At 44.8% G+C, this 25,073-nt stretch overlaps 1 protein-coding gene and 1 pseudogene across 6 annotated transcripts in view; both read right to left on the reverse strand.

Moving 5' to 3' along the window:
• Hnf1b (HNF1 homeobox B) overlaps window positions 1–25,073 on the reverse strand; it is a 58,405-nt gene that overhangs the window by 14,796 nt on the left and 18,536 nt on the right. For 3 of the 6 annotated variants that reach the window (XM_008848110.2, XM_008848113.3, XM_008848112.3), the window contains exons 5-6: window positions 7,636–7,796; window positions 2,165–2,297 (exon numbers count right to left, since the gene is read on the reverse strand). In XM_008848110.2, coding sequence (XP_008846332.1) covers window positions 2,165–2,297; window positions 7,636–7,796 — 294 coding nt within the window. Of the gene's footprint in view, window positions 1–2,164; window positions 2,301–7,635; window positions 7,797–25,073 lie in introns of all 6 variants that reach the window. The other 3 variants (XM_008848109.3, XM_008848111.3, XM_029553592.1) reach the window with 1 other exon arrangement.
• On the reverse strand, window positions 15,357–15,725 carry LOC103746036 (annotated as a pseudogene).

Raw genomic sequence — 25,073 nt, forward strand, 5'->3', positions numbered from 1 at the left:
ACCACTGAGCCATCTCTCCAGCCCCTCACCCCACCCCACAAGCCTTTCCTTTCTTTTTTCTTATCCTTTGTGTGTGTATGTGTGCATGTTTTGAGACAGGGTCTCCCTATGAAGTTTTGGTTGGCCTGGAACTCACCAGGTAGACCAGGCTGGCCTCGAACTTTCAGTGATTCTCCTGCCTCTCGCTCAGAAGTGCTGCGATTGCGGTGCTAACAAGCACCAAGTGCGCAGGCCTTTTTTAAAAAAAGTTTTGCTGTGAGTGAGGTTCCCACTATTTATTCCAGTGTGGCCCTGAATCTGAAATCTTCCTGCCTCAACTAAGTTTATAGATATGTCATGATGGCCAGCCTTAAAGACCTTTTAATGAAATCTTTTTTAAAAAAAAATTATTCTCTCTCTCTCTCTCTCTCTCTCTCTCTCTCTCTCTCTCTCACTTGATGTGAGTGAGGATCAGAGGAAAACTTTCAAGAGTCAGCTCTCTCCTTCCACCTGGTTTTAGGCATCTATCTTTTTTAAATTTTATTTTTATTTTATGTGTATGAGTGTTTTGCTTGCATGTATGTAAATGTACCTGTGCCATGCAAAGCCTGTGGAGGTCAAAAGAGAGCTTTGCATCCCCTGGAGCTGGAGTTTTGGACAGTTGTTAGCTCCCATGTGGGGAACTGAACCCAGAACCTCTCTGCAAGAGCAGCCACTGCTCTTAACCACTGAGCCATCTTTCCAGCCCCTAGGCATCCTATTTATTCTCTACCCAAACCCTGGTATTAGTTTGGTTACCACAGTCCATGTTCCAGAAGCTTCAGTGCAATACAAGTAAATATAATATCATTTTTAATGTTGTGAATCTTTTAAAGGTTTTTTAAATTCCCATTTTCTGCAAAATATAGAGTATGTTAATATTCCCAGCAGCTAAGGACAGGATGAGAGCCACACAAATCATTCAGGAAATTTGTATGCTTTCAATGGTCCCTACCCTGTCCTGCCTCCAAAGGGAGCACAAGTCATTCTCTTTAGAAATGATTCCAGTTCTTGGGAGGATGGAAGGAAAACAAAATACAGGAACAAAACAAAGAAAGAATCAATGTGGGCACTGGACACAGGAAGGCCAAGGGGACCCCAGAGCAATATGAAGTTGAACAAACGATGCCAGGTATACCATCATTTAGGTGCCTCCTGGGTCATCAGGAAGATTTCCAAACGTCACAAAGATAGCTCTGAAAACAATGACTTGGCCTGAGCTGTCACAGGGAAGCTGAAACTATACTAGATGCCCATCAATACCCAAACCCTCAGCTATCTGCTGTCACAGCCCGCTTTACCTGCTTTAGCCTGTCCATGGCTAGAAATGGCCCACCTGTGATGGGCAAGGCTGGTGCAGAACAAGAGCCTCCTTTAGCTAGAAGGACTGGATCCATCTCCTGTCTCCAGGTGGGTGCTAAACAACCTATTTCTCTTTAAAGTTGTGAAAGCTGAGATACTTCGGCAGTGCCCCTCTGGGTCTTCTGTGTTTTTAGCACTAGCCAAGGAAGACTTGACATAAAATTCCTTGTTTACAGGAAAAATGTCATGTCTTGCTCCATCTTTAACAGTACCAAGACTTTCCCAGAAAATCTGCTACATATGTGGAGATAGGAATGAACATGGGACAAAAGTATAAGCTACATAGAATGCATAGTCCTGCTTTACAGACTACAAACACATCTGTATTCAATGCCACTGGATAGCTCCGACAACTCATTTTATAGATGAGAAAACTGAACCCCATTAAGGTTCAGTGATTTGGCTGAGGCTGTATAACTAGTAAATTGTGAACCAGATTCAAATCCATTAGAAAAATCTCTCTTGTTTTAGGTAAAATGGTCCAAACATTGTAGAGAGAGAGGAAAAAAAGAACTAAAGAAGTTTCAAATCTACGTCTGTGGTCTCTACGAACAAGGCAGAGGCAGGAAGATTGCTGCAAATTTGAGGCCAGCCTGATCTACACAGCAACTTCCAGGCCAGTAGGGCTACACAGTGAGACCCTGTCTCAACTACCAGACCCTAAAGAAAACCTACAGGTGCAAAAGAGAATCACACAGATGCCTTCTTTCTTTTTTCTATCATGTTGACTTGTTTTTTATTCGTTTCCCTGCTCCCAGATTTTCTGACCAAGAGCAGAACTTACTTTGTGCAATGGCCATGACTCCAGACAGGGGGGTCATGATGAGGTTTTGAGATTGCTGGGGGTTGTGGTGGGAGAGGCTATGGATATTCGTCAAGGTGCTGACTGGGGGCAGTCCTCCTCCTGAGGCTGATATCTGCTGGAGAGGAAAAACAAGAGCAATGTGAGAGGCAAAGCTGCAAAGGGAAGTTTCTAGAATGGTGTGACGTAGCCATTCATTCATCCACTAAACAGCACAGATTAAGCACCACTGAAGGCAGACACTGCTCTAGATGCTGAGGAGACAGCAGTGACACAGCAGGACTCTGCCCTCATGGCCCTTGTTTGTTGCTTATCTTTGAGCTGCCAGCATGCTTCAGAAATTCTTCCATTCACACACATTACATGATTGTCATCTGCTCACTCTTTGTGTGCCCTTGGTCCTGCTTTCCTGCCTCTTACGTTATGCTAGAGATCTATGACTGCTACCTCAAACATGTCTGATCTCTCTGATCTAGGAAGCTAAGCAGGGTCAGAGATATGTGACTGCTAAAAATGATACTGAGGAAATGCCCTAGGACTCCCAAATGAGAATAGACTAGGAACTGGAAAGGGGTACAGAGAAGCATCCCCAATACCTGTTCATGCATCAGCTCACAAACCTCACTACAGTCCCAGAGGAGAGACTTTGGTCGTGCCCATTTCCCAGATGAAAAACTGAGGCTAAGAGTAGCTATGTATATTGCCCGAGAAAACTAGGAAATGGTAACTTGCTACTCAAGCCCAGGGCAGTCTGACTCTAGACCCCAAGTTCTTATCTGTTATGTAGAACACCTTTCTCCTCTTCCCACACTAATTAATTACATTAAGGCACACCAGGATTTGTCTACCTTTTCCAAATCTTTGCTATGCATTACAAATTGTTCTCCATCCCTTCTTCCATCCCTCAATTCTTTCTACTTCCTTCCCTCCCTCCCTCCCTCCCTACCCCCTCCCTCCTTCTCTCTCATCCTTCTTTTTTATTGTCAAGGATCCAATACTGTTAATGATAAAACTACTAAACAAGCTGGGTGTGGTGACACACGAGCTTAATCCCAGAAGGGGCAGAGGCAAGTGAATCTCTCTGAGGTCAAGGCCAGCCTGGTCTATATAGCAAATTCCAGGTCAGCAGAGGCTACAGGAAGACCCTGTCTCAAAAAAACAACCTTCCGCAAAACAAAATACAAACAACAACAACAAAAAACCCCAATAAACCCCAACAATTTAACTAAACAGATTCATAAGGGAATGTTATCAATTCTTGTATATTTGTTTTGCACATGACTGCCAAATCGAAATCTTCCATTTATTCCTACTGCTATCTTTTCCTAATTTTTCATTTTTTCAAGTGTGTAATTGTATTATGAGCATCAGATACCAGCAGGGGCTTTTCCTTGTTTGAACAAATATGCCTAGATGCCTACTGGTTGGCACTTTCTGAATATTATTAAAAAGTAACTACTATTTTGACCCCAATATTATCAGAAATATTTCTAATGTTTCCCCATTACTTATAATGATATATCAAATCAGTTTTCTATACACACTTTTTCATGATAAAGAAGTTTGCTAGTCACAGTTTTAAAATAGTTTCTAAAATTTTTTTCTCAAGAAAAAACCATCTTTGCTCATTCTAAACAAACCCAGACATTGCTGAGTGTCAGGACCCCTGGGGAGGTGCTATGGGATGGAGGCCTGTCCCTCAGCTTCCCTTCTTCATTTTTCTACTTCTTACAACTCTTCAGATACAGGATTCGCTGTAGTATCTGGTATGACACTACTTTCTACCTTGCCTTTCTGGTCAATCTCAAGTTTCCAAGGTTAACTTGGAAAAAAAAGGAAACGTGGGGGAGGATTGAACAGGTTTGTTTGTGTTTTTAAAATGAGCGACAAGAAATGAGTTAGAGGTCACATGACCAATAAGGAATTTTGACCACATCAAACAAGAGAAAACCAGCCTGTTTGCTGGGCTAGTTTTCTCAAAATGTCAGAGTCATTAAAAAAAAAAAAAAAAAAATCTGTGACCTGCCCTGGGACCAAACCCCCTGGGTAATATGGTCTTTTGGAGAAAGTCACTGGGGCCACAGGTCACCTCTGAGCCACTTCAACATTGAGTTTTGATGATGCAAACAGGAATGTGGATGTCAACAATAAAAATGATTGAAATATGTACGACTTTCGTGTTTGTAATAATCACTTTCCCAGAATCTCTCAATCCATAATGACACAAACAGGGTAGGCATTATGATCAATGTTCCCATGTTTCATATTAAAAAACTGACCTTCAAGAGACATATAGATCGCAAGTGAAGGAGTCCGAGTTCAAATCAGTTTCGTCTACTTACTGTGCTTGACAACCTTGGTCAAGAGACTTCCCACTCTAAGAGGTATCCAGTACCTTCCACTGGCTTCCAGGATGGATGGAAGCCAGAGAGTTGCCAGAGACCCTGTGATGACCCTTAACACAACAATCTGGAGAGCCTGGATTATACAGTACCTTTGCTAAGCTAGTTCCTTTTCGTGCCTATGACCTGTGTGGTTGGTACTATCATCCCTGTTTTACAGAGAAGGGAGCTGAAGTTCAGAGAAGTTAAAAAATTTACTCAAGTATAGCACTGAGGTTGAAAGCAGTTGATCTGCCTCGTAGGCCTGACTTAATGCCGGGAACGTTATACATGAGTTAAAAATGAATCAGTATACAAGATTGCAAACTTAAACTGGCCATACCATTTTTGGTGTGGGGGAGCAACAGTGCAACGAAGAGTTTAAATGGCATTATTTACAAAACCAATCCTGAGGGAAGACTAAAAGACACGTCCCATGGAAAGTTAGCATGCAGAGTCTGTCATTCTTAGAAAGGGCTTCCTTCCAAAACAAGGGAGCTAGCTGTAAGCAATCATCACAGCAATCCTATGACAAAAACATTATCCCCACCCATTTTACAGGTGAAAACACTGAGGTTAAGCAATTCTTTCATATGACTGTTGGTAAATGATGGACATGTGGATTTCCTTGCTCAAATTCCTTTTTTTTAAAAAATTGTGTATATGTGTTTGTGTGTGTGCACATACATGCCATAGTATGTGTGCGGTCAGAGGACAATGTCAGATGTCAGTTCTTGCCTTCTACTTTGTTTGTGACAGCGTCTCCTGGTGTTTGCCACAGCAAACACTAGACTAGCCAGGCTAACTAGTCTGAGAGCTTCCAGGGAAATATCTTGTCCCCCTCCTCCCATCTCCCTACTGCACAATTGTGACCAGCTTCACATGGGTTCTGGGGATCCAAATTGGGTTCTCCTGCTTGTGCGGCAAGCACTGTACCCATTGGTCTATCTCCACAGCTCCCACCATGGTCCTTTTAAACCATACTCCACTCTTGTATTGGTAGACCAAGATGTGGGATGCACTTGTTATATATTAACAGAGAACAGACTTGAATTCAGGCATCCAGCGATAGTGACATAACATATGAACCAGGGTGTTGGAGACAGGTGAAAAAGCTGGTCCCTGCAAACAAGCTTCCAGATGTTTGCTAACACTGAGGTGTGTTGTTTTGGTCAATCATCAATCCAGTAATACACTGCCCAGTTCGGACAGTGCAGAAGGTAGCTTGCCCCTTAGGAGGAGGAACAGGGGAATGCTCAGAATGACTTCAAGAATCTTTAAGCAATAAGAACTAAATTATATTGGAATTATATTTTATTTTTACAGTGTTTGGGGCTTCATGCCTGCCAGGCAAGCACATCTATTACCAAGCTACAGCCCCAGCCTAGGACATAAGAGTTTTTAACCCCATGAGGAGTGAAGGCCTCTTCTAAAAGGCTTCCTTTTCCGGGGAAAGCCTGGATCATGCTGAACTCTGATTTGCTTGGGTTTTTACATGACTGTTAAGAAATCATCAAGACCCCTCCACAAGGTAGCAGACACAAATTGTTCTTAGGGAAGAAGGATCTTTCTTCAGGGCTGGGGAGGATTGTAAGAGGGTGTCAAAATGCTGCCCACCAGGTCGCTCTTTGATTTCTGTTTTCGAAGACTACCACAAGTGAGACCAGCTCAGGTCTCCTGAAACTAGAGTTGGCCAGACCAGTACTCCCCTCAGGAACTACACTTTGTTTTCCCTCCAGGGAGCTGGAGACTTGATCACCTGTGACTCACTGTTCCTGTGTTGCCCACACAGCACACACACCAAGGTCTAAAACAGCATCTGCTCCCAGCCGCCTTCCTCCCACTCCAGCCCCCACTGTCCTCAGGGTCAGACACCTTGCACCTTTCGGGAATGTGTGTGTGGCTCCACCTTCAGCGTGGAAGTCAGGAAGCTGCAGCCCCTCCTTCCCCTGAAACAGAGCATGACCCAGAGAATAAAGTTTTCCATTCCTCACCCTCACTGTGATGTGGCAATGCTCCTGGACTCTCACAAGATCTCCGCCCCTTGCCCTTGTGTAGCTGAAGCCACCATGGGGGAGAAGGACTTGAAGGGAGGGTAAAAGAGGTTGTGTGGGGTTCAGGGATGGTTGGAGTGACAGTAATCAGTGTGCGCTAATACAAGGATGAAATTGTCAAAGAACAAATTCAATAAAAGTTATAAAAAAAGTTAGAACCCTGAAAATTCAAATGAGTCTTACTGAGCAGGCTAAATGTGCATCTGGGTGTGGGGCTGTGGTTACGGGTATAAAAAGCTTCATTTAGTGAGAATGATATTGACATTAAAGTAACAGCACTGCCATTCATGGGATATTTACAATGCTGAGTATTTTCACACGTGTTATCACACTCCCCAACAACCCTCTTGTTGTTACCCTTGTTTTATAGATGAGGAAGAGAGATCTAAGGTAGTTTAGTAACTTACCCAAGGCTACACCACTACAAAGTGCTGGGGCTGAGATTTGAGCACAGGTAATACCTTCAAAGCCCGCGTTTCCTACTCTAAGCACCACCCCACTACCCTGCCACGTGCGTCTTTCCCCTCAGTTCAGGAAGCTTCTCCTATCTCCCACCATCCACTTCATTCTAATGCTGTCCTTCACCAGCACCGAAGGATTTAGAAAATGGGGTTAGGGGAGCCCGTTTCAAAGTGAGGTGCTCTCAGCCTTAAAAAAAAGAAACTGGCTCTGGAGACCTTGGAGGGGAGGGATGAATGTACATTTTATCAACACAAATGTCATTGGCAGCCCCAAAACAAACAGCGTCCCACCCGGCTTGCTCCTTTATGAGGCATTCAATCAATAAAATGAGAGCAAGAGCTCTGTCAGATTTATTGGCTGGGTTCAAACCGAACACCTCTTCTACCCGCCAAAGGCTGGGTCACCAGCCTACTTTTCCGTTCCAGCTCTGGACAGCCCCCATTTCCCCGGTGGGGCTACAATGGTTCATTGTTTGAGGCAGGCCTTGTGAGAATTTGTGTTTGTTTTGCCTCTTATCTTATCAGCTCCAGAGCTACAATGGCCCAGGTGTACTCACCATTTTACCATCAGGTGAGAGGAGACTGTGGCCCGGGTCCAGGCTGGCTGGGGAGACTTGCTGTAAAACAGACTGGCTGGTCACCATGGCACTGTTGCCATGGTGACTGATTGTTGAAGAGGAAGTGACCTCATTGCTTCCCTGCTGGCTATACCGCACTCCTGCAAAACAACATGAACCCGACAGGGAACATTAGTTTCACTAACACCCCCCGGCCCCCATCTGACTCAGAGCCTCTTGTTTTCAAGGGTAAATGACAAGAAAACAAAAGTTGCCTTCTCCTCCCCTGATCACTCACAGGAAATATCAGTTGTCTTCCTCTATTTTAATTGTGGAATATAAGATCCCTGAGGGTAGGACATTTTGATCTGCTTTTTTGTTCCTTGTACCCCTGTGCTTTGGCACTTAGTAGGCACTCAATCAACTTCTGTTAGAGGAAGGATGGATGGGTGGATGGGTGGATGGATGGATGGATGGATGGATGGATGAATATGTGGAAGGATGGATGGGTGGAAGGATGGATATAGAGGTGATAAATAGAAAGTGAGATCGATGTCAGATGCCTACATGATACATAAATGGATGGATGATATAGATGGATAGATGAATATGTGGAAGGATGGATGGGTGGAAGGATGGATGGATGGATGGATGGGTGGAAGGATGGATGGGTGGAAGGATGGATGGATTGATGGATGGATGGATGAATATGTGGAAGGATGGATGGGTGGAAGGATGCATGGATGGGTAGTTGGATGGATGAATGTATGAAAGGATAGATGGATGGATGGGTGGAAGGTAGATGAAATGATTCTGCTTGTTACTGCTTCAGCAGTTATTTTAGGAAGTAGAGACTGATACTGGTCTTCTCTCCCTGGCTAGAGTTCTTTTTTGTTGTTGTTTTGTTTTGTTTTTGAGATAGGGTCTCACTTGGAGTATTCCTTTTATTTGCTTAAATGCCTCTTGGCTCTGTGGGGTCGCAAAGTATGAATAGACCATTTGACAAAGAGGCACTTATCCAGTAGTGCTTGTAAGAGCTATAGCTTAGGCATCAGTTCTGCATACCACTTTTTGGCCAAGCCTCAAAGTGAAGGACATAGACAGAGTAGGGCAAAGATGGGGCTGCAGCTAGTAGTCCTTAGCTATGGAACTCATATTCTTCTGATGGGGACCCTTTTGGCTGTCTTTGGGGCACAGGGGAGGGCACTTGTGTGGAGGAGGAGCAGGCAGCACACAAAAGTGGGAAGTGTTACAGAACCACTGCAGTTTGGTCTGCAAGGGACAGGAGAATCAAGCATGTTTAAAAGCCTCACTGTTCTGACCTTGTCTCTTGCTTAGGAATCAAAAGGGAGGCCTGCTCTCAGGAAAGGGAGAGTATGGGACAGAGACCACTGAAGGAAGTGGAAGAACAAAGAAACTGGGGCTGGTTGGCAGAAACACCTTGAGGTGCTCATGAAACACATAAGGTTGAGGGGAGCATCCCAACTCCAGTGTCTCATCCCAGGGAATTTTTTTTTGTTGTTTTGGAACTGACAAAAGGGTTTGGGGGTCCTGTCCCATAGGATGCTCAAGACATAGGATCATTTGGAGAAGTGGGCTGTATTCCTCATGCCCAGGTTCCCAGACTGAGCCAACCTGCCTCTTTGCTCCCATCAGAGTCCCACATTCCAGGGGAGGTTACAAAGTCCCCTCCAGAGTTAGGCAAGCTGCCATGGTCAGCAGACTCCCATTCTGTAAGCTGCCGCTTTCAAGAGAAGACTCAAGTTAGTTTTCCCAGGATCCTCCTAAGGCTCACATAAGAGCTAAGAGGGCTGGCGAACAAACAAGAACAAACGTTAGAGCAGATTTCTAACCTCCAAGGTCAGCCTGTATGGCTATGAAGTGCCTGATGGGTTTTCTGTTTTTCTTTTTTGAGTGTGTGTGTGTGTGTGGTGTGAACATGCACATGTTTATGGTGTGTGGCTCTGTGTGCATGTTCAGCTGCATGTGTATGAGTCAGAGGACAACACTGGATGTCATTCCTTAGGTTCCATCCACCATATTTTTTGAGACAGGGTCTCTCAGGCAGCACCAGTGATCCACCTGTCTCTGCTTCCCCAGATCTGGGATTACAAAAGCGTGCTACCTGGCTTTTTCTTTTTCTCTTTTTCTTTTTGAGACAGGGTCTTCCTGTAGCACCAGCTGGCCTGGAACTTGCTATGTAGACTGGGTTGGCCACCATCTCACAGAGATCAGCCTGCCTCTGCCTTCCTGGGTACTAGGATTAAAGGTGTGCACCACCATGCCTGGCAGCTTTTTCTTTTTTCTTGGGTTCTGGGGTATCAAACATAGGTCCTCATGCTTGCAAGGCAAACACTTTACTGACTGAGTTATAACTCTATTCCTCAATGGACTTTTTCTATTGGCCGCTTCCCCATCCTTTGATTCAAAGGGCCATTTGACACTGGAATTCAGTAGTTATTGGTCTAGGACAGTGCATTTTTGAGGAATGACAGAGTCCTTGAAAAGAAAAGATGGAAAAGGCTTCTACCTCTCTAAATCAGCCTAGTCCCATCTGTCTTCCTCTGCACTGTTTGCAGCCCTCTAAGGCTCCCATTTACCACCCTTATCTCCATCCTTTTGGATAATTTGGTCCTTTTGATCCACTCACATTGGCCCCTGAGTTCCCAGCAGGATCCTCCAGGAAGAAAGAGATTTGAGAGTCTAAAGGTGTAAGACTCTACAAAGGCAGAGGCACACCAACGAAAAGAGTGAGGTGGCCTTCCGACCAATGGAAGAATTTCCTAGCACGGAGGAGCAATGGGAAGATGTTAGAGTTTAAAACCAGACACAGGTAGGTTCAAATCCTACCTTGGCTCTCAAAGAATGTGTGATCCTGGGGACACTGCCTTCTCCCTCTGCACCATAACTTCCTGTCATGGCATGGACAAAACATTCCTCCACAGGAGGATTGGAGACAACATCTCTATAGCTTCTAGCATAATGTCAAACACCAGTCAACTGAGGGTGGAGACGCTGTGGGGGGTGGGGGGCGGGGGGGCGCAGGTAATGGCAAAGACCCCAAGATATGGGTCATAAGATTCTTGAATTCTGGGACTCAAAACTTGGAGTCAGAGTCTAAGCATTGACAGGACATTTCCAAGGAGAATAGTTTCCAATATTCACAGATTTGGTCCCCAGGAAGCAACTGGGCAGGAGGCCTGGCTACTGCTCTGCTGGCTTTCCCTTTGGAAGCATCTGGACTTCACCCCGTGTTTCACCTGCATTTTCTGACTCCCTGACCAGCTATTTGCCTCCCTAAGATGCCCTGCTCCTGAGAGAATGGTGATAACGCTGGGAGTCAGGTGTGCGCTCACCTCCCAGCCTGTCCCCATCATTGATTCCTTCTCAAGTCAAACTGTCTCTGGATTTAGTCTATTTAATTTGGCTGAAGGGAAAGGGCCAGCCCTCTGATGATCACAGGGAGGCTTCTCCCCTACCACGGGCCACACAATTATTTATTTAAAAATAATTAACTAAGGATATCCATAGGAAACAAAAGCTTTCTTCACAAGGGGGCATGACAGGAAAGTCCAGAGTCATTTCTTTGAAGCTGGGGCATTAGAGCCCAAGGCGGCTGCAGCTTGCACACTTTTTCTAACACTGATAGGTCTCTAGACTTTCCCTTTCAACTGGCTGAGGAATAGAGTCTTGGCTGGGATCCCTGTTTCAGTCATAGCTTTACTATCTAGTTACTGGGTGAGCTCCAGCTTCCTTATCTAGAAACCTGAGGTTGGCCTGCTGTGGAGAGGGGCTGCTGTCGCTGTAGCATGCGGAGAGCTAAGCAGAAGGATGCTCATCAGCCCTGGGTCCACCTGCATCCTTCCCACTCACGTTCCCCTCACTGACTTGACAATCACTGCCCCTGTGTGCTGCTGTAAGTGGCCAGTCATCTTATGGGGAACTGCATATCATAAGATTGTGCACGTCTCACACCGTAAACACATGATTTCATTAGAGCAAGAAGAGTCCTAGTCTGTGTGGATCTCAGGAATTCAGAAGAGCACTTGAAGTGACAACGCTGAATGTGAGCGGAGCGTGTGGGCTTTGGAGCTAGATGACCTGGGCTTAAATCTTAGCGCCACCATGCAAAGCTGTATGGCCTTGGGGAGGTTAACCTTCCCTGAGCTTCAGTTTCCTTCATTGTTAACAATATCCAACCCTTAGGTCCCTGGGGAAAAAAAAAAACCCACAGTAAATTAATGGATGTGAAAGTACCCAGGCCATGCTTGGCATACAAAAGTTACTCCAAATGTATTTTCTTCTTCTTTCAGACTATCTTCATTAAAGATCTTTGTAGGACAGCTGAAGTCTCAGAGCTTTACTGATCACCTATCAATCTCCCAGACACTGTGCTAGGGAACCTACACTAAGCAGGGGATGGCATCTTCTCTTCTCCCTTCAGCACTGCAGACTCTAGACATGGAGGTATGAGGAGGGCTCTGGGTTAACCTTGACTCACTGAAGACCTTGGGTTAATTACCACAGAGGGCCCATAGGAGAAATGGCCGTGGAGGATTGTGGCCACATGCCCTCTACTTCCTGGTTCAAGCCACTAAATGGCCGTGTCCCCATCATGGATCTTATGAGCCACAGAAAGTGGGTCCAACAGCCAAAGACATTCAAGTGCAGCCTAGAGACCTCCCTGAGGCCCAAGAGGCCACTCCTCCCTGTTCCCAGGCCTCAGCTCCATAGGCCTGAATTCCCAACAGCAGATGGGACAGGCAGGCCATCTGGTTTCCACTCAGTAAGCGTGACCAAAAGTGTCAAAAGCATGGAACAGGGGCTAGAGAGATTGTTCGGCACTTAAGAGCACTGGCTGCTCTTGCAGAAGACCTGGGTTTGGTTCCCAGCAACCACATGGCCGCTAACAACCATCTATAACTTTAGTTCTAGGGGATCTGATGCCCTCTTCTGGTCTCCATGGGCCTTGTACGCACATGGTGCACTTCCATACATGCAGGCAAAACACTCATACACAAAAAATTAACATATATTTTTAAAAATTTTAAATTTTTTTTAAAAAGCATAAAAGTTTGTATGAGCCCAAGGGGGCAGTAGCCCTGGCCTTGCCTTCCTATGCCATCCTCAGGGTGTGCTTCACTGGTTGCCTCCTGGGATTTCTGCGTGTGTGTGTGTGTGTGTGTGTGTGTGTGTGTATGCACATGTATGTTCATGTGTGGGGGTGGAGGCCAGATGACAACCTTGAGTGGTGTTCCTCAGGTACCATTCACCTTTTTAATTTTTAAAAATTTTTTGTTGTTCTTTTACCTTTTTTATTTGGAGATAGGATCTCTCACTGGTCTGGAACTCACCAAATAGGCAAGACTGGCCAGTGAGCAAACCCCAGGGATCCATCTGTCTCTGCTTCCCCAGTACTGGGATTATAAGCCTGTACCACCATGCCTACTTTATTTGGCGGGGGGCAGGGTTCTGGGGATCAAACTCAGGTCCTCCTACTTGCCAGGCAGCGCTTCACTGACTTGAGTTACCTCCCCAGTCCCTCTGCTTGGAAACTTCTAATAGCTCCTTACTACTTTCTGAAGTCTCAACATCAGGGAGTGGCAAAATGGGGCCTTCCTACCTGCAGTCTGCCTTATTTACATCATCCCTCACCACAGTCCTCCACATCAGATGGCTCTGCCATTACCTTTGTGCCTTGTCTATGCTGTTCCCTCTGCCTGGACAGATCTCCATGTCATATTTCTGGGAAGATGTCCTTGATTCTCCCTGCTAGTTAGTGGCCCCACCCTTTGTGTTTAGAAAGGCTCTAAAGGCTTTCACAGCAGGAATTCATCACCCTGTATGCAGAGATGTTTGGTTTTCTCTCCCTCTTAAAGGAAGAGGTGACTTTTACTAATTTTTGCATCCTCAGCCCAACAGAGCACCTGGCACTGAGCCTATTTGCTGAATGAAGGAATGAGATTTCATCTGCGCTGAAGACCCATAATCCAGATCAAGAGACAGGTAGAAAGAGAATAATACAGTCAGTTCTGTATTGAAAGAGTGAATCTATTCCATGTCTGTTGCTAGGGGACAGTCTAAGGGTCATGTGGATTTCACAGTTGAGAAATACCAGGTGAATTCAGAAATTTGCCTGCAGCTGAATGGGACCACATGGGAATATAATAAGCAGCCCTATGCATGCACATACACTCCTTGAACATCTGCCTGCCACCTCCATCACTCATGTTCTATAAACCACATCCATGCCCATCAGGAGTCATAACATTTCTTTCGATTGCAGACAACCCTCTGCCCACTTCACAGCAATGACCTGCTACCCTTCCAACGCCCCCTTCTTTAGACAAACTTCAGGGCCTTTCCAAGTTCAATCTGCATTTATTATTGGTCAGCACTTGGGTACTTTTTAAAGTAGGTGTAAAACACTACTGTTTTGATGAGATGCTTATCTTTTAAAAATGTATCACTGATGGGGCTGGAGAGATGGCTCAGCAGTTTAGAGCACTGACTGCTCTTGCAGAGGACCCGGGCTTGATTCCCAGCACCCACATGGTGGCTAACAACCATCCATAACTCCAGTTGCAGGGGATCCAGTGACTTCTTTTGACCTCCGCAGGCATTGCATGACACAGGTACACTTACACACATGCAGGCAATACACACACACACACATACACACATATGTATATGTATAAATGTATCACTGATGGTGCTTTTAACCCATTTTCCATACAAACCTGTGACTTTTCTTGTGCAACTTACCTAAGTATGGTGGGTTTTTTTTTTACACACAAAATACCTTTTATTATGAACAAAATAAAACCTCCATGTAAGTGCTGTTTGTAAGATCCACTAATATCCTTTTATATATTTTTTTAATTTTTAAAATTATTTTTATCTTATGTGAGTGAATTGCCTGCATGTATGTAAGTGTGCCATGTGGTGCAATGCCTGTGGAGGTCAGAAAAGGGTGTCAGATCCTCTGGAACTGGAGTTAAGAACAGTTGTTAGGCACTATGTGGGTGCCGGGAACTGAACCCAAATCTTCTGAGAAAACAGCCAGTTCTCTTAACCACTTAGCCATCTCTCTAGCCCCTGACGTCCTTTTTTACAAAAAGATTTTAGTTTTTAATTATGTGTGTATGTATCTATGTATGAGTTTGTGCACATGAGTGCAGGTGCCTGTGGAGGGCAGAAGAGGGCGTAGATCCCCTGGAGTTGAAGCTACAGGTTGTTGGTTGTAAGCAGCATGACATGGGTGCTAGAAAACAAACCTGGGTCCTCTGCAAGAGTAGGATGCGTTCTTAACTGCTGAGCCATCTCTCTAGTCACTTGATGTCTTGTTTTTAAATATGCTGATATAATGGCTTTCTATTTGAATTCTGTCAGTATTTCAGGTTTTATCTGAGGCACTGAATATAACTGCATGTTGTTACATCAAGCAATTATAACCATATCAATACTTGACAAGACAGATAATACTTGGATACTGGACATATCCAATTAAAATTTCAGTTTTAGTTTTCCTTCATCAAAGAAGTTATTTTATTCAAGTTCCTGAAACAAACTTGAGGAGCTATTTTGGTTCCGAACTATAGAAGTAGGACCAAATTAAAGTATGAAAATGAATAGCTCCCACATAATGGGAGCTGCGATCAATGCAGACATTCCAATGACACCTCTGTCCCCTGTGTCACTTTTCACATTTTAAGAGTCTATCAGGCCAAACCCTTGGCTGCCTCTGCCCTGCTCTTCCCCTTTTCTTTCTGTCTCTTGGCCTTCAGCTTTTTTCTCTGCCGCTGGTTCATGCACACTCGGTACTGTCCATGCTCATCTAGAAGAGTCTTTGTGCTTCTCTTAATCTGTCTCCATTTTCATATCATCCTTTTCATCTTCCACCACACACTGCATTTTCTCTTGGCAGTGTTTGGGGACCACCACGGTTGCAATCTCTTGAACATCTTTCAATAAAACATCACCATCTACTCTGAGAATATTTCTAAGTCTGTTGAGCTCCTTGGGGCATTCCTTTTTCTCTTTTCAGCATGCACCTTCCTTTTCCACTTATTCTGTAAACTTTGGGCCATGGTTTACCTGAGAAAGCATGCACCATGCGCACCACACCGCCTGGAAGCTCAGTATGGTGGTTTTTTAAGATGCTGTATTGTTTTATACAAAACCAGCTGTGCACTTGTGTTCAAAGACAGATACAACCACCTTACAGAAAGACCCAGAGAATTTCTGCTCAGGATGTCATTGACTACAAACATCTGTCAGAACCTGTTTCAGGGGCTTCCACTCTTGCTCAAAGAGTCCTGGCTATTCCAGCCCATCTAAGAGGCTCAAAAAACAACAACTGGAGAGACGGTTTAGCGGTTAAGAGCACCAGCTGCTCTTTCAGAGGACCTGGCTTTGATTCCCAGCACCCACATAGCGCTAACAACCATCTGTAACTCCAGTGAATCTGATCCTCTCTTCTGACCTCTGCTGGCATTGCACAACATGGGTGCGCTTACATTCATGTGGGTAATGCACCCATACACATAAAATAAAAATAATTATAAATAAAATATTCTTAAAAACCAGCAATGGTCCCAGTTCCACAATTCTGGAAATCAACAGAGTATCAGTCTATAGACATTGTAACCTAGTGTTCTTCCTCTCTCTCTCTCTGTCCTCTGTCTCTCTCCCTCCTCTTTGCTTTTTGCTTCTGTCCTTAAGAAAAGTGACTCTCTCTATCTCTCTGTCTCTTTTTCTGTTTCTCTCCCTGTCTATCTCTCTCTTTGAGCTCCCTAATAATTCTGGATCAGCCAACTTTTTCTTTTTCTTTTTCTTTTTTTTTTTGAGACAGGGTCTCTCTGTAGCCCCAGCTGGCCTGGAACTCACTAGGTAGACCAGGCTGGCCTCGAACTCACAGAGATTCACCTGCCTCTGCCTCCCAAGTGCTGGGATTAAAGGTGTGGGCCACCGTGCCTGGTAAGATCAGCCAACTTTTGAGGCTTTTTTTCTCCCTCTGTGTAAAATAGACATATGGATCTCCTTCTTCTGGTGCTAGAATGATGGGTTAATAAAATAATGTCAGAGAAGCCCAGAGCTTTGCTGCAAGACAAAATGCTGGGTGAACAGAAGAGTAATGCCGCTGGAAATCATGTCCGGAATTGCTCTTGTATAAGAAGTGGTGAGGGCGGGGGTGGGAGGGGGCACGACACACCTCTTGGGTAATGTGAGCTCAGCTTGTCCTTCACAGAGTCTTTGGCACTGAAGCCTAGGGTTTCTCTTCCCTGGGGTCTGTGAGCTGTACCCAGAACCTGGTGGGATGCCTTCACCTATGACATTTCCAAGCCAGCTCCCATCCCCGATAATGCAGGAATGTTCCTCTGGTTGGTGGATCTATGCCAGCTGGAGTGAGCGTCCCAGTCACCAACAGAGTAAACATTACTCAACTGGCCAGCGCTCTGTCACACACATTCTTCCCCTGTGTTCCTAACCTCATGCAGAGCACAGCCCAAATCCATTGGATCTGAATTGAAAACTAGAAATTTGAACTTGGGCAGGAGGGAGCATGCGAAGGATAAAGTTCTTTCAAAATGAACCAGTTATGTCCATAAATTACAAGTAGACACAACTTTATTTCCTATGAAGCCCCAGTCTTGTACTGGGAGTGGAAGGGGAGGGATTAAACCAGTCTGATGACTGGGCCCTGATAGCTCTGCCCTCCTTCTAAGCACCAGTCACTTTTCTTGAGGACAGAGGCAGAGAGATGATTAAGGTGAATTTCTGAGATATTCATGTGGGTTTAAAAGAATGTAATTCCTCGGCTTGACATCAGGGACTCCGGAAATGAAAGCTGTAAGTGAGGGAGCACTGCCGCTGCCTTGGTTCGTTCATTTGTAACATGAGACTTTTACCAATTCTCAATGTTTCCTCCTAAGGATAAAGATTCATGTGTGCAAAGAATTTAGGAGATTAAAAATCTGAAGGTCTGGAAAGAAAGACCTGATGCAAGATGAAAGCAGTTTAAACCCTGGCAGGTTTCAATTCTAGATCCCAGAGGCCTAGTTAGGAGGTAGGAGCCCAGTTCATAAGAAGAGAAACACAGACAGGCCTGCAGGGACGGCAAACATTCTTGACTCAAGGAGTAAAAAGTTGAGTGATACTTCAGAAAAGCCCACAAACTGGTTTTCTTATAAAATTCAAAGCAAATGTAACCAAGGGAAAAAGAAGAAAGAAAGGAAGGAAGAAAGAAAGAAGAAAGGAAGGAAGGATGGAAGGAAGGAAGGGAGAGGGAGGGAGGGAGGGAGGGAGGGAAGGGAAAGAAACAGAGAGAGGAAGACAGAAAGAGGGAGGGGATGGGGAGACAGGAAGAAGAAGGAATGAATGAACAAAGGAAGATGTTTTGAGGAGTCAGTGTAAGAGCTAGAAAGGCATAAAGTAAAGACTGAACAGTTGTCCCACAGCAGAGCCTTGGACGTTGAATAATATCCATAGTAGTCTTCCTTCTGAGATGCTAATGAGAATGACATTAAGGAGAACACTCACTGAGCTCTTCCAATGGGCCAAACATCACTCTCAGAACATCACATGCTCCAACTCCTTCCATCCCCACATGGGAGATTACTAGCTTGCCTCAGGCCACACAGCTAAGTGTAGAGGAGCCAGGCTCAGAACCCAGGGGTCCGCCTGCAGATTTCCTTATGCTGGCCAACCCCTCTGGGAGGGAGGGAGGGAGGGAGGAAGGAAGGAAGGAAGGAAGGAAGGAAGGAAGGAAGGAAGGAAGGAAGGAAGGAAGGAAGAAAGCAGTCTTCCATTTAAAGCATCTTGGCTGAGAACAGGTGCTAATGTGCATGCTGCCTCCAGAGATATTGTACATGCAGGAGGGAGAAGAGGGACAGACCCCATGTTCTTCCCTGAGTTGGCCTTAGGTACATTTCCCATGTCCTTGCTAAAGAGTGGGCTTTTATAGGCAAACATCAGGTGATTTGCAAATCACTTCAGCCTGGAGACCAAGGCTGTAGCCTCAAGAGCCCGCCTGACATTGGAGAACTCCAGCAGTCTTCACCCAGGTGTCTGCTTCTCGGTGTGCCACAGATGCCTATGTGACAGAGTGTGTTTAAGCTACCTCTTGCCAGGGCTCACCTAGCAAGTCTGATATTCTGAAACGGACCCTTCTTCCCAATCCCCAAATGGACTCTAGATAGTTAAATCACCTCATCATAACCCACAAATACTTTGAAATTATTTTATGGGTTTGTGTACTTGTTTCTTGGTAGCATCTCTCATGGACTGTATACCCACTGAGGGCAGGACCTCCCGTCCCCTTGTCTCCTCAGCAGCTTGCATATAGAGCCTGACCTGTGCTAGGCATTCAAGTATTTACTGAATGAGTCCATGAGAATGAATGACCTACATTTCAACTTTGACTGAGGGCTCCAAACCCACTTCAGTTGTTGCATGGTGGAGAAGCCTCTGTGCTATACATGTATCTTCTAACTTTCCTGTTTTTCTGAAGTGAGGAGAGAGATTTTATTTATTTATAATTTATAATTTATTTATTTAATTTTGAGGAAGCGAAAAAAGGAGAAAGGAATGGGAAGGAGAGGTTAAAACACAATCAAAATAGAGGAAACATTACTGAGAGACTTGAGCAATTTCATGTCTAAAGGGATCAGACAGCATGGAGGGGTATGAGTGTCCCATAAACACTTAAGTTCTCACACAGGGCTTCATTCTGTGCTGAAATGGTCAGCGAGAGGCCTATGCATCCTTTAGTATGCTTTCACTAGCACAGACTGACTGTTTCTAAAGATTTGGGGCTGCAGGCGGGAACCCCAAGTTTATACTCACCATGCTAGAACCCATTTTTTTGTATACTTGATTTTTGAGGTAAGGAAAAGGGTCGGTTAATGAGCATTTACTATGGTAACGTGAGTAACCAAATACACTTTTCTCTAAAGAAACTAGGGTTAAAAAAAAACAACAAAAACTAAGAAGGGTTAATGGTGGACCTGTGGGGTAGACAGTGACCTGCTGCAGTCTGGCTCCTGGGGTCTGGTCTTTTCCAAGAGGCTGCTTTTGCAGGCAGAGATAATATGGCTGCAACAAAGCCTCCCAGGCTTGGTTGACAGGGAAAATGGTGATGCTTCTAGTGGGTCTGGGCAATGGGAGAAAGGCTATAAAGCCATCAGAAGACTGAGCCACTGGGCATCCACACAAAGTAAGGTCCTATAAACAGACATCTGTATTGTGACTGAAGGGCTAATAAAATTGCTTTAGAAAAAGAGAGGTTTTCCACTGTGACCTATTCATAAGAAATGCCCTACTGGGAGGTGATGCCCAGGGACAAGCTCCTTTGAGGTCTGACAAGTGTCAGACCTGCCTCCTGGCCAGACCTCTGCCTCTTCATTACCATCACTGAAGGCAGCTTCATCATCATCATTATCACCATCGTCATCACCATCATTATGACAGATAGCTACTGGTCACCCAGCAGGCCCAAGGATGGATGCTGACTTCAGGGAGTGCCAGGGGTTGGACACTGAGACTCTGACAGGTGGTGGATGACTGGCTTCCATTCTGTTAAGAGAAGAGGAGCACCAGGCAAATGTTCAGGGAGCACCACCAGAGAACTGATGGCCGCTCAGAGCCTGGCAGTTTAGCCTCTGTCTCTTCTGGTGGCTCAGATTTGCAGAGTCTAGATCCCAGGTCACTCAGTGGAAACTCTGGAAGAGACAGTTTCATTTCCTTACCTCAGGAGTATTGATTGGTAAGAGATTATAAAAGGAACTAAACTAGGAGACCATGAACCTAACTAGTGCAACTAAATAAGTGATTTAAATTAGTAGAAACCAAGCTAGTAGAACATTGGAGAGAAGTTCCTGGTAGCATTTAACACTGTAAGAGGTGGAATGGCACAACATTGCTTCCAGAAAAAGATAGCTGGGTTTTAAATAACATATACAGAGGCCATATAAAAATGAGTTTTTATGTTCAGTACAGCTCTAAAATGGAAAGGAGAACTTGCCAGAGCATTTATGCATGAAGCATTTAGACAGGAAGTTCTATATAACAGATACATTCATTCCACAATTAAATGGAATGGCTGGAGAGACAGTGGTGAAGAATTCAGCAGGGGCTTAGCTGTGGTGCAGCTCACAATTCTACTACTCTAAACATATGCATAGTGAGCTAGCTGCTTAGAGTCCAGGGCTTTTGTTCACGGTAGGAGCAGGGCTTAGCTGTCTGTGTTTTGATTTGATAGAAATGGGTGCAAGTCTTGTTTTTTTACTTGGTAGTAGGATTCTAGGCAACAAAGAAGATAGGTTGCTTGTTTCTGTTTCTACCATGCCTGGAGATCAATGAAGCACTTACTTTGTGCTCACTGTGAAAACTGCAGGTGTTGTTTAGAGGGTTTCTGTTCTTGCTGAACAAGGGCTCAATGGAGCTTCATTGCCAGCCGAGCCCAACAGGTGCCAACCAGGAAGAGGCATTCTGCCATAGACAGGGAGCGAAGGCATGGGCATGCAGGCTGCCACTCAAAGGCCCCTAAAGTGTTAACCACCAGCAGTTATAGGCGTCTCATTTATACCCGGTATAAATCTATTTATTGTGACTGGCCCCGCCAAATCTGCTGGTGTTATAAAGCTCTAATGGTCCCTAATAAAGGTAGAAGGCTTCTAACAGCACCACAGCTCCTGAACTGGAGAGGGAGTGAGGGAGAGAAAAACAGAGGGAGGGAGACAGATGATGAGCTTAACAATAAAGTATCACAATAGTAAATTTCTCTCTGTGCTTCAAGCAGCAGAGTCTGGGGCCTCAAGACTGGAAGTAGCACACAGTTGCCATGTAATGACACATCAGAGCTGAGAGGGCGTCCTCTAACGCTCCCATCTGCCAGACTCCCCAAGAAGTTAAATGATTTGCCCAATATCACTCCTGTTTGTTAGTGCCTCTGGCCCCCTGCATCCAAGTCCAGGCCTTCTGGCCCCAGTATCTCCTCCTCCAGCTGCATGAAGTACCATCACATCACTGTCAATTACTCAGAACTTCCTGCTCTATCTAGCCTAGTGACAGCCAATCCCAGCTGTGCATCCAAATGTCTTAGGGCACTTGTAATTTTCTACACCCAAGTTAACACTGAACCCCAATAATTTTGATTCTTTAGGTACAGATGGGTGGAACAATTGTGGCTATTTAAAAAATTTTTTTGATTTATTATTTTTATTTTATGTGTATGCTTCACCTGTATGCAAATACATCCCTGTTGTGCAGTGCAATGCCTGCGGAAGCCAGAAGAGGAAGTCAGATCCCCTGGAACGGGAGTTAAGGATGGTTGTTAGCTACCATATGAGTGCTAGGAACTGAGCCTGGGTCTTCTGCAAGAACAGCCAGTGCTCTTAACTCCTGAGCTATCTCTCCATCTCGCCAGCCTATCTCCACACCCCCCCCACCCCGTGCCTATTTTTAACGAGCTCCCCAGAAGACTCTTATGTGCTCTAGGAAGGAGACTGAGAAACCCAGATCTTGCTAGTGCTTAGGTATCATGGCTTTGGGATGTCTCAAATGAAATCTTTGTTCAGCTTGAAACTGCAAAGCCACACCCTCAAGAACCCAAGAAGATCCAAAGTCCACCCTGATCCTAACACCATGAAAGTTTCTGAGTTAGCTCAAGAGCACTACAAGGTCAATGAACCTTCACTGTCAAGCAATGAGATACTCTGTGTGCATTATCACCTTTAAGCCTCACAACAGCTCTGTGGAGATAGGTATCAGGATCTCTGCTTTATAGATGAAGTAACAGAGGTCCAAAGAAGTTAAGGAACTTATTTGAGAACACACTGTCAGGTAGTGATAGACCACAGTTCAGACAAAGTATGTTTTGGGTACAATGCCTTGCTTCCAGGTGCATCCATAACAGTGTGGTCCTAAGGAGGGATTGTCTATAAGCAACAAACCTCACTGCACTCACATGACATGGACTCCCCATGGGAAAGTCATTAAGTGCCCAAGCCCATCTCTATAATGTTCCTCCAACATTGGAAGTGTAAGACCTGAGAGGCTTGGTTCTTGAGTGGTAGAAGGATGGAGTCCTCACCTGCTGGGCACTCTACAGTAGCTAAAGTCACTGGCTGTGCTATTGTGGAGGCTGCTGGGTCAGAGCAGAGGGGAAGGGAGAGCATGCTCCCAGGGTGAGGGAAGTGGCTTCCAGAAAGGCAGCTCTCTGGAGTGTTTTCCAGGCTTCCTGTGCACACTGGGGGACTGAGCTCACTCTCTGTTTCTTGTGTTCGTCTGCCTGAAGTTGGAGGCAGTTCCCCTTCTAGGAACAAAGGGCAGCGAGCCTCTGCCAGGAAAGTACCACACTCTATCCAGCAGCTTCCCCAGCAGCCTAATTACTAACAAGCAATACGTACAAGTGGGGTCCTCACATTTCCTTTTATTAAAGAAGAAAAATGCCCTGCCAGGGATAGGAGATTCATGGTCATCTGCGGCGCCTGACCTCCTGTTCCATGACACGAGCACTTCCCCAACACCAATCTGTGCACCTCACAGCTGCTTCTCACTGTGGGTTGTACTTACTGCCTTATGACACTGGACACACCTTATGTATGTCACAGAAAAATCCTAGGGAAAACAGAAACAGAAACTGTCACATAGCCACTATGTGACAAGAAGCCAGCCTGAGTCTGCTCTGGATACCAAGATGAGTGTCTAGTTGGAAATATTCAAATTCTCTCAAAATCATGATTGAATATGATTGAATGAGACCTCCAACAGAGACAAGAAAGGGAAAAAAACCTCAAATAACAACAGAAACAACAAAAATCCCCAAATAACAAACAACAAAAGCTAGTCTTGCCAAGGGGTGACAGTAGCCATCATTGATGAGAGCTTGCTATGTCTAGGTGCTTTACCTATGTACATATGTATCATACCATTTAATCCTCCAGTATTTGTAGAAGTGGGTGTCCCCATTTTATACACCAAGAAAACTGAGGCTCAGATTCTAGGAACTTGCCCATGGTCACACAGCAATAAATGGCCAAGGTACGGGTTAGATCTCCATAGCCCATTTTGTTGTTGTGTCCACTGGATTTAGAACAGCCTCTTTCAGGCATGTTAAGTGAGATTGGTAGTGGTGAGTCAAAGCCAAGTTGGGAGACAGAGGAGATTAGTTGATAACTGAGTAGCTCCAAGATGTCCACTACTCAACAGTGAGGCCCCCTGAACTATCCTCTTCACTAGCACCAAAATGCTGAAACTCAGACCTCACCCCTACCCATAAAAATCAGTCTTGACACACATCCAAGTAATAGGCATGTCCTTTAACACTGAGAGACTTTAGAGTTAGTTCTCAGACTTGACCTGCACATTGGGCTTATCTGGAAAGTTTTAGCAACTACCGATGCCTGGCTTGACTCCCCAAGGCCTTAACAGGGCTTGGCTGCAGACCTTAAGAATATTGTTGTATGTGGGGCTGGAGAGATGGCATAGCAGTTAAGAACACTGGTTGTTCTTGCAGAAGACCTGGGTTTGAATCCCAGCACCTACATGGCAGCTAACAACTGTTCATAACTCTAGTCTCAGGGGATCTGACAGCCTCTTCTGTCCTCCACAGGCATTGCACAGCACGGGTGCACTTACTTACATGCAGGCAATACACGCATACACATAAAAATAACAAATAAAATTAAAAAAAAGAATATTGTTGTGTGTGTGTATGTATGTGGTGGGGGTAGTATGCAGGGGTTTTGCTGGCCCAAGCAGCCTGGTTTTCTATGATGTGTGAACTAAGAATGGTTTTTACATTTTTAGATGGCTGAAAAAAAATGGAGAATATATATGAAATATAAATTTCAGTCATAAATAAAGAGTATTGAAAGATAACTACACTCATTCATCCAGATATAGTCTGCAACTGCTTCTGCACTACAAAGGCAGGACTGTGCCTGTGACTGAGACCATGTAGGGTGAAAAGCCTAAAATGTTTACTTTTTGACTCTTCATTGAAAAAGTTAGCTGACTCTGTTCTAGGGTGAACAGCCCAGAATGATAACCAGGACCGAATGCTTCATTTGACCTTATTTTGGGTTATGTTAAATATATGCTTGTGTGTATGTATAAAACATACATATGTATACGTGTGCACACTGTGTGTATATGTATAAAACATACATATGTATACGTGTGCACACTATGTGTGTATGTATAAAACATACATATGTATATATGTGCGCACTATGTGTGTATATGTACACCATACACGTATACACACCCCACCTTGCTCCCTAGTTGTATTTTTACTTCCCGTTGAAAAGTGGGTAAAGGGATAAGGCCAGATCTTGTGCCTTCCATTAAGCAGGCAGCTTCAAAAGCCCTTGCACAGATCTCTGCCTCTCTCCACACTTCCAGTGCTTAATTCTCTCCAAGTTCCTGTCACT

This window comes from Nannospalax galili, unplaced genomic scaffold (assembly GCF_000622305.1).
Source record: "Nannospalax galili isolate Female #2095 unplaced genomic scaffold, S.galili_v1.0 scaffold363, whole genome shotgun sequence".
In the NCBI taxonomy this organism is placed as follows: Eukaryota; Metazoa; Chordata; class Mammalia; order Rodentia; family Spalacidae; genus Nannospalax; species Nannospalax galili.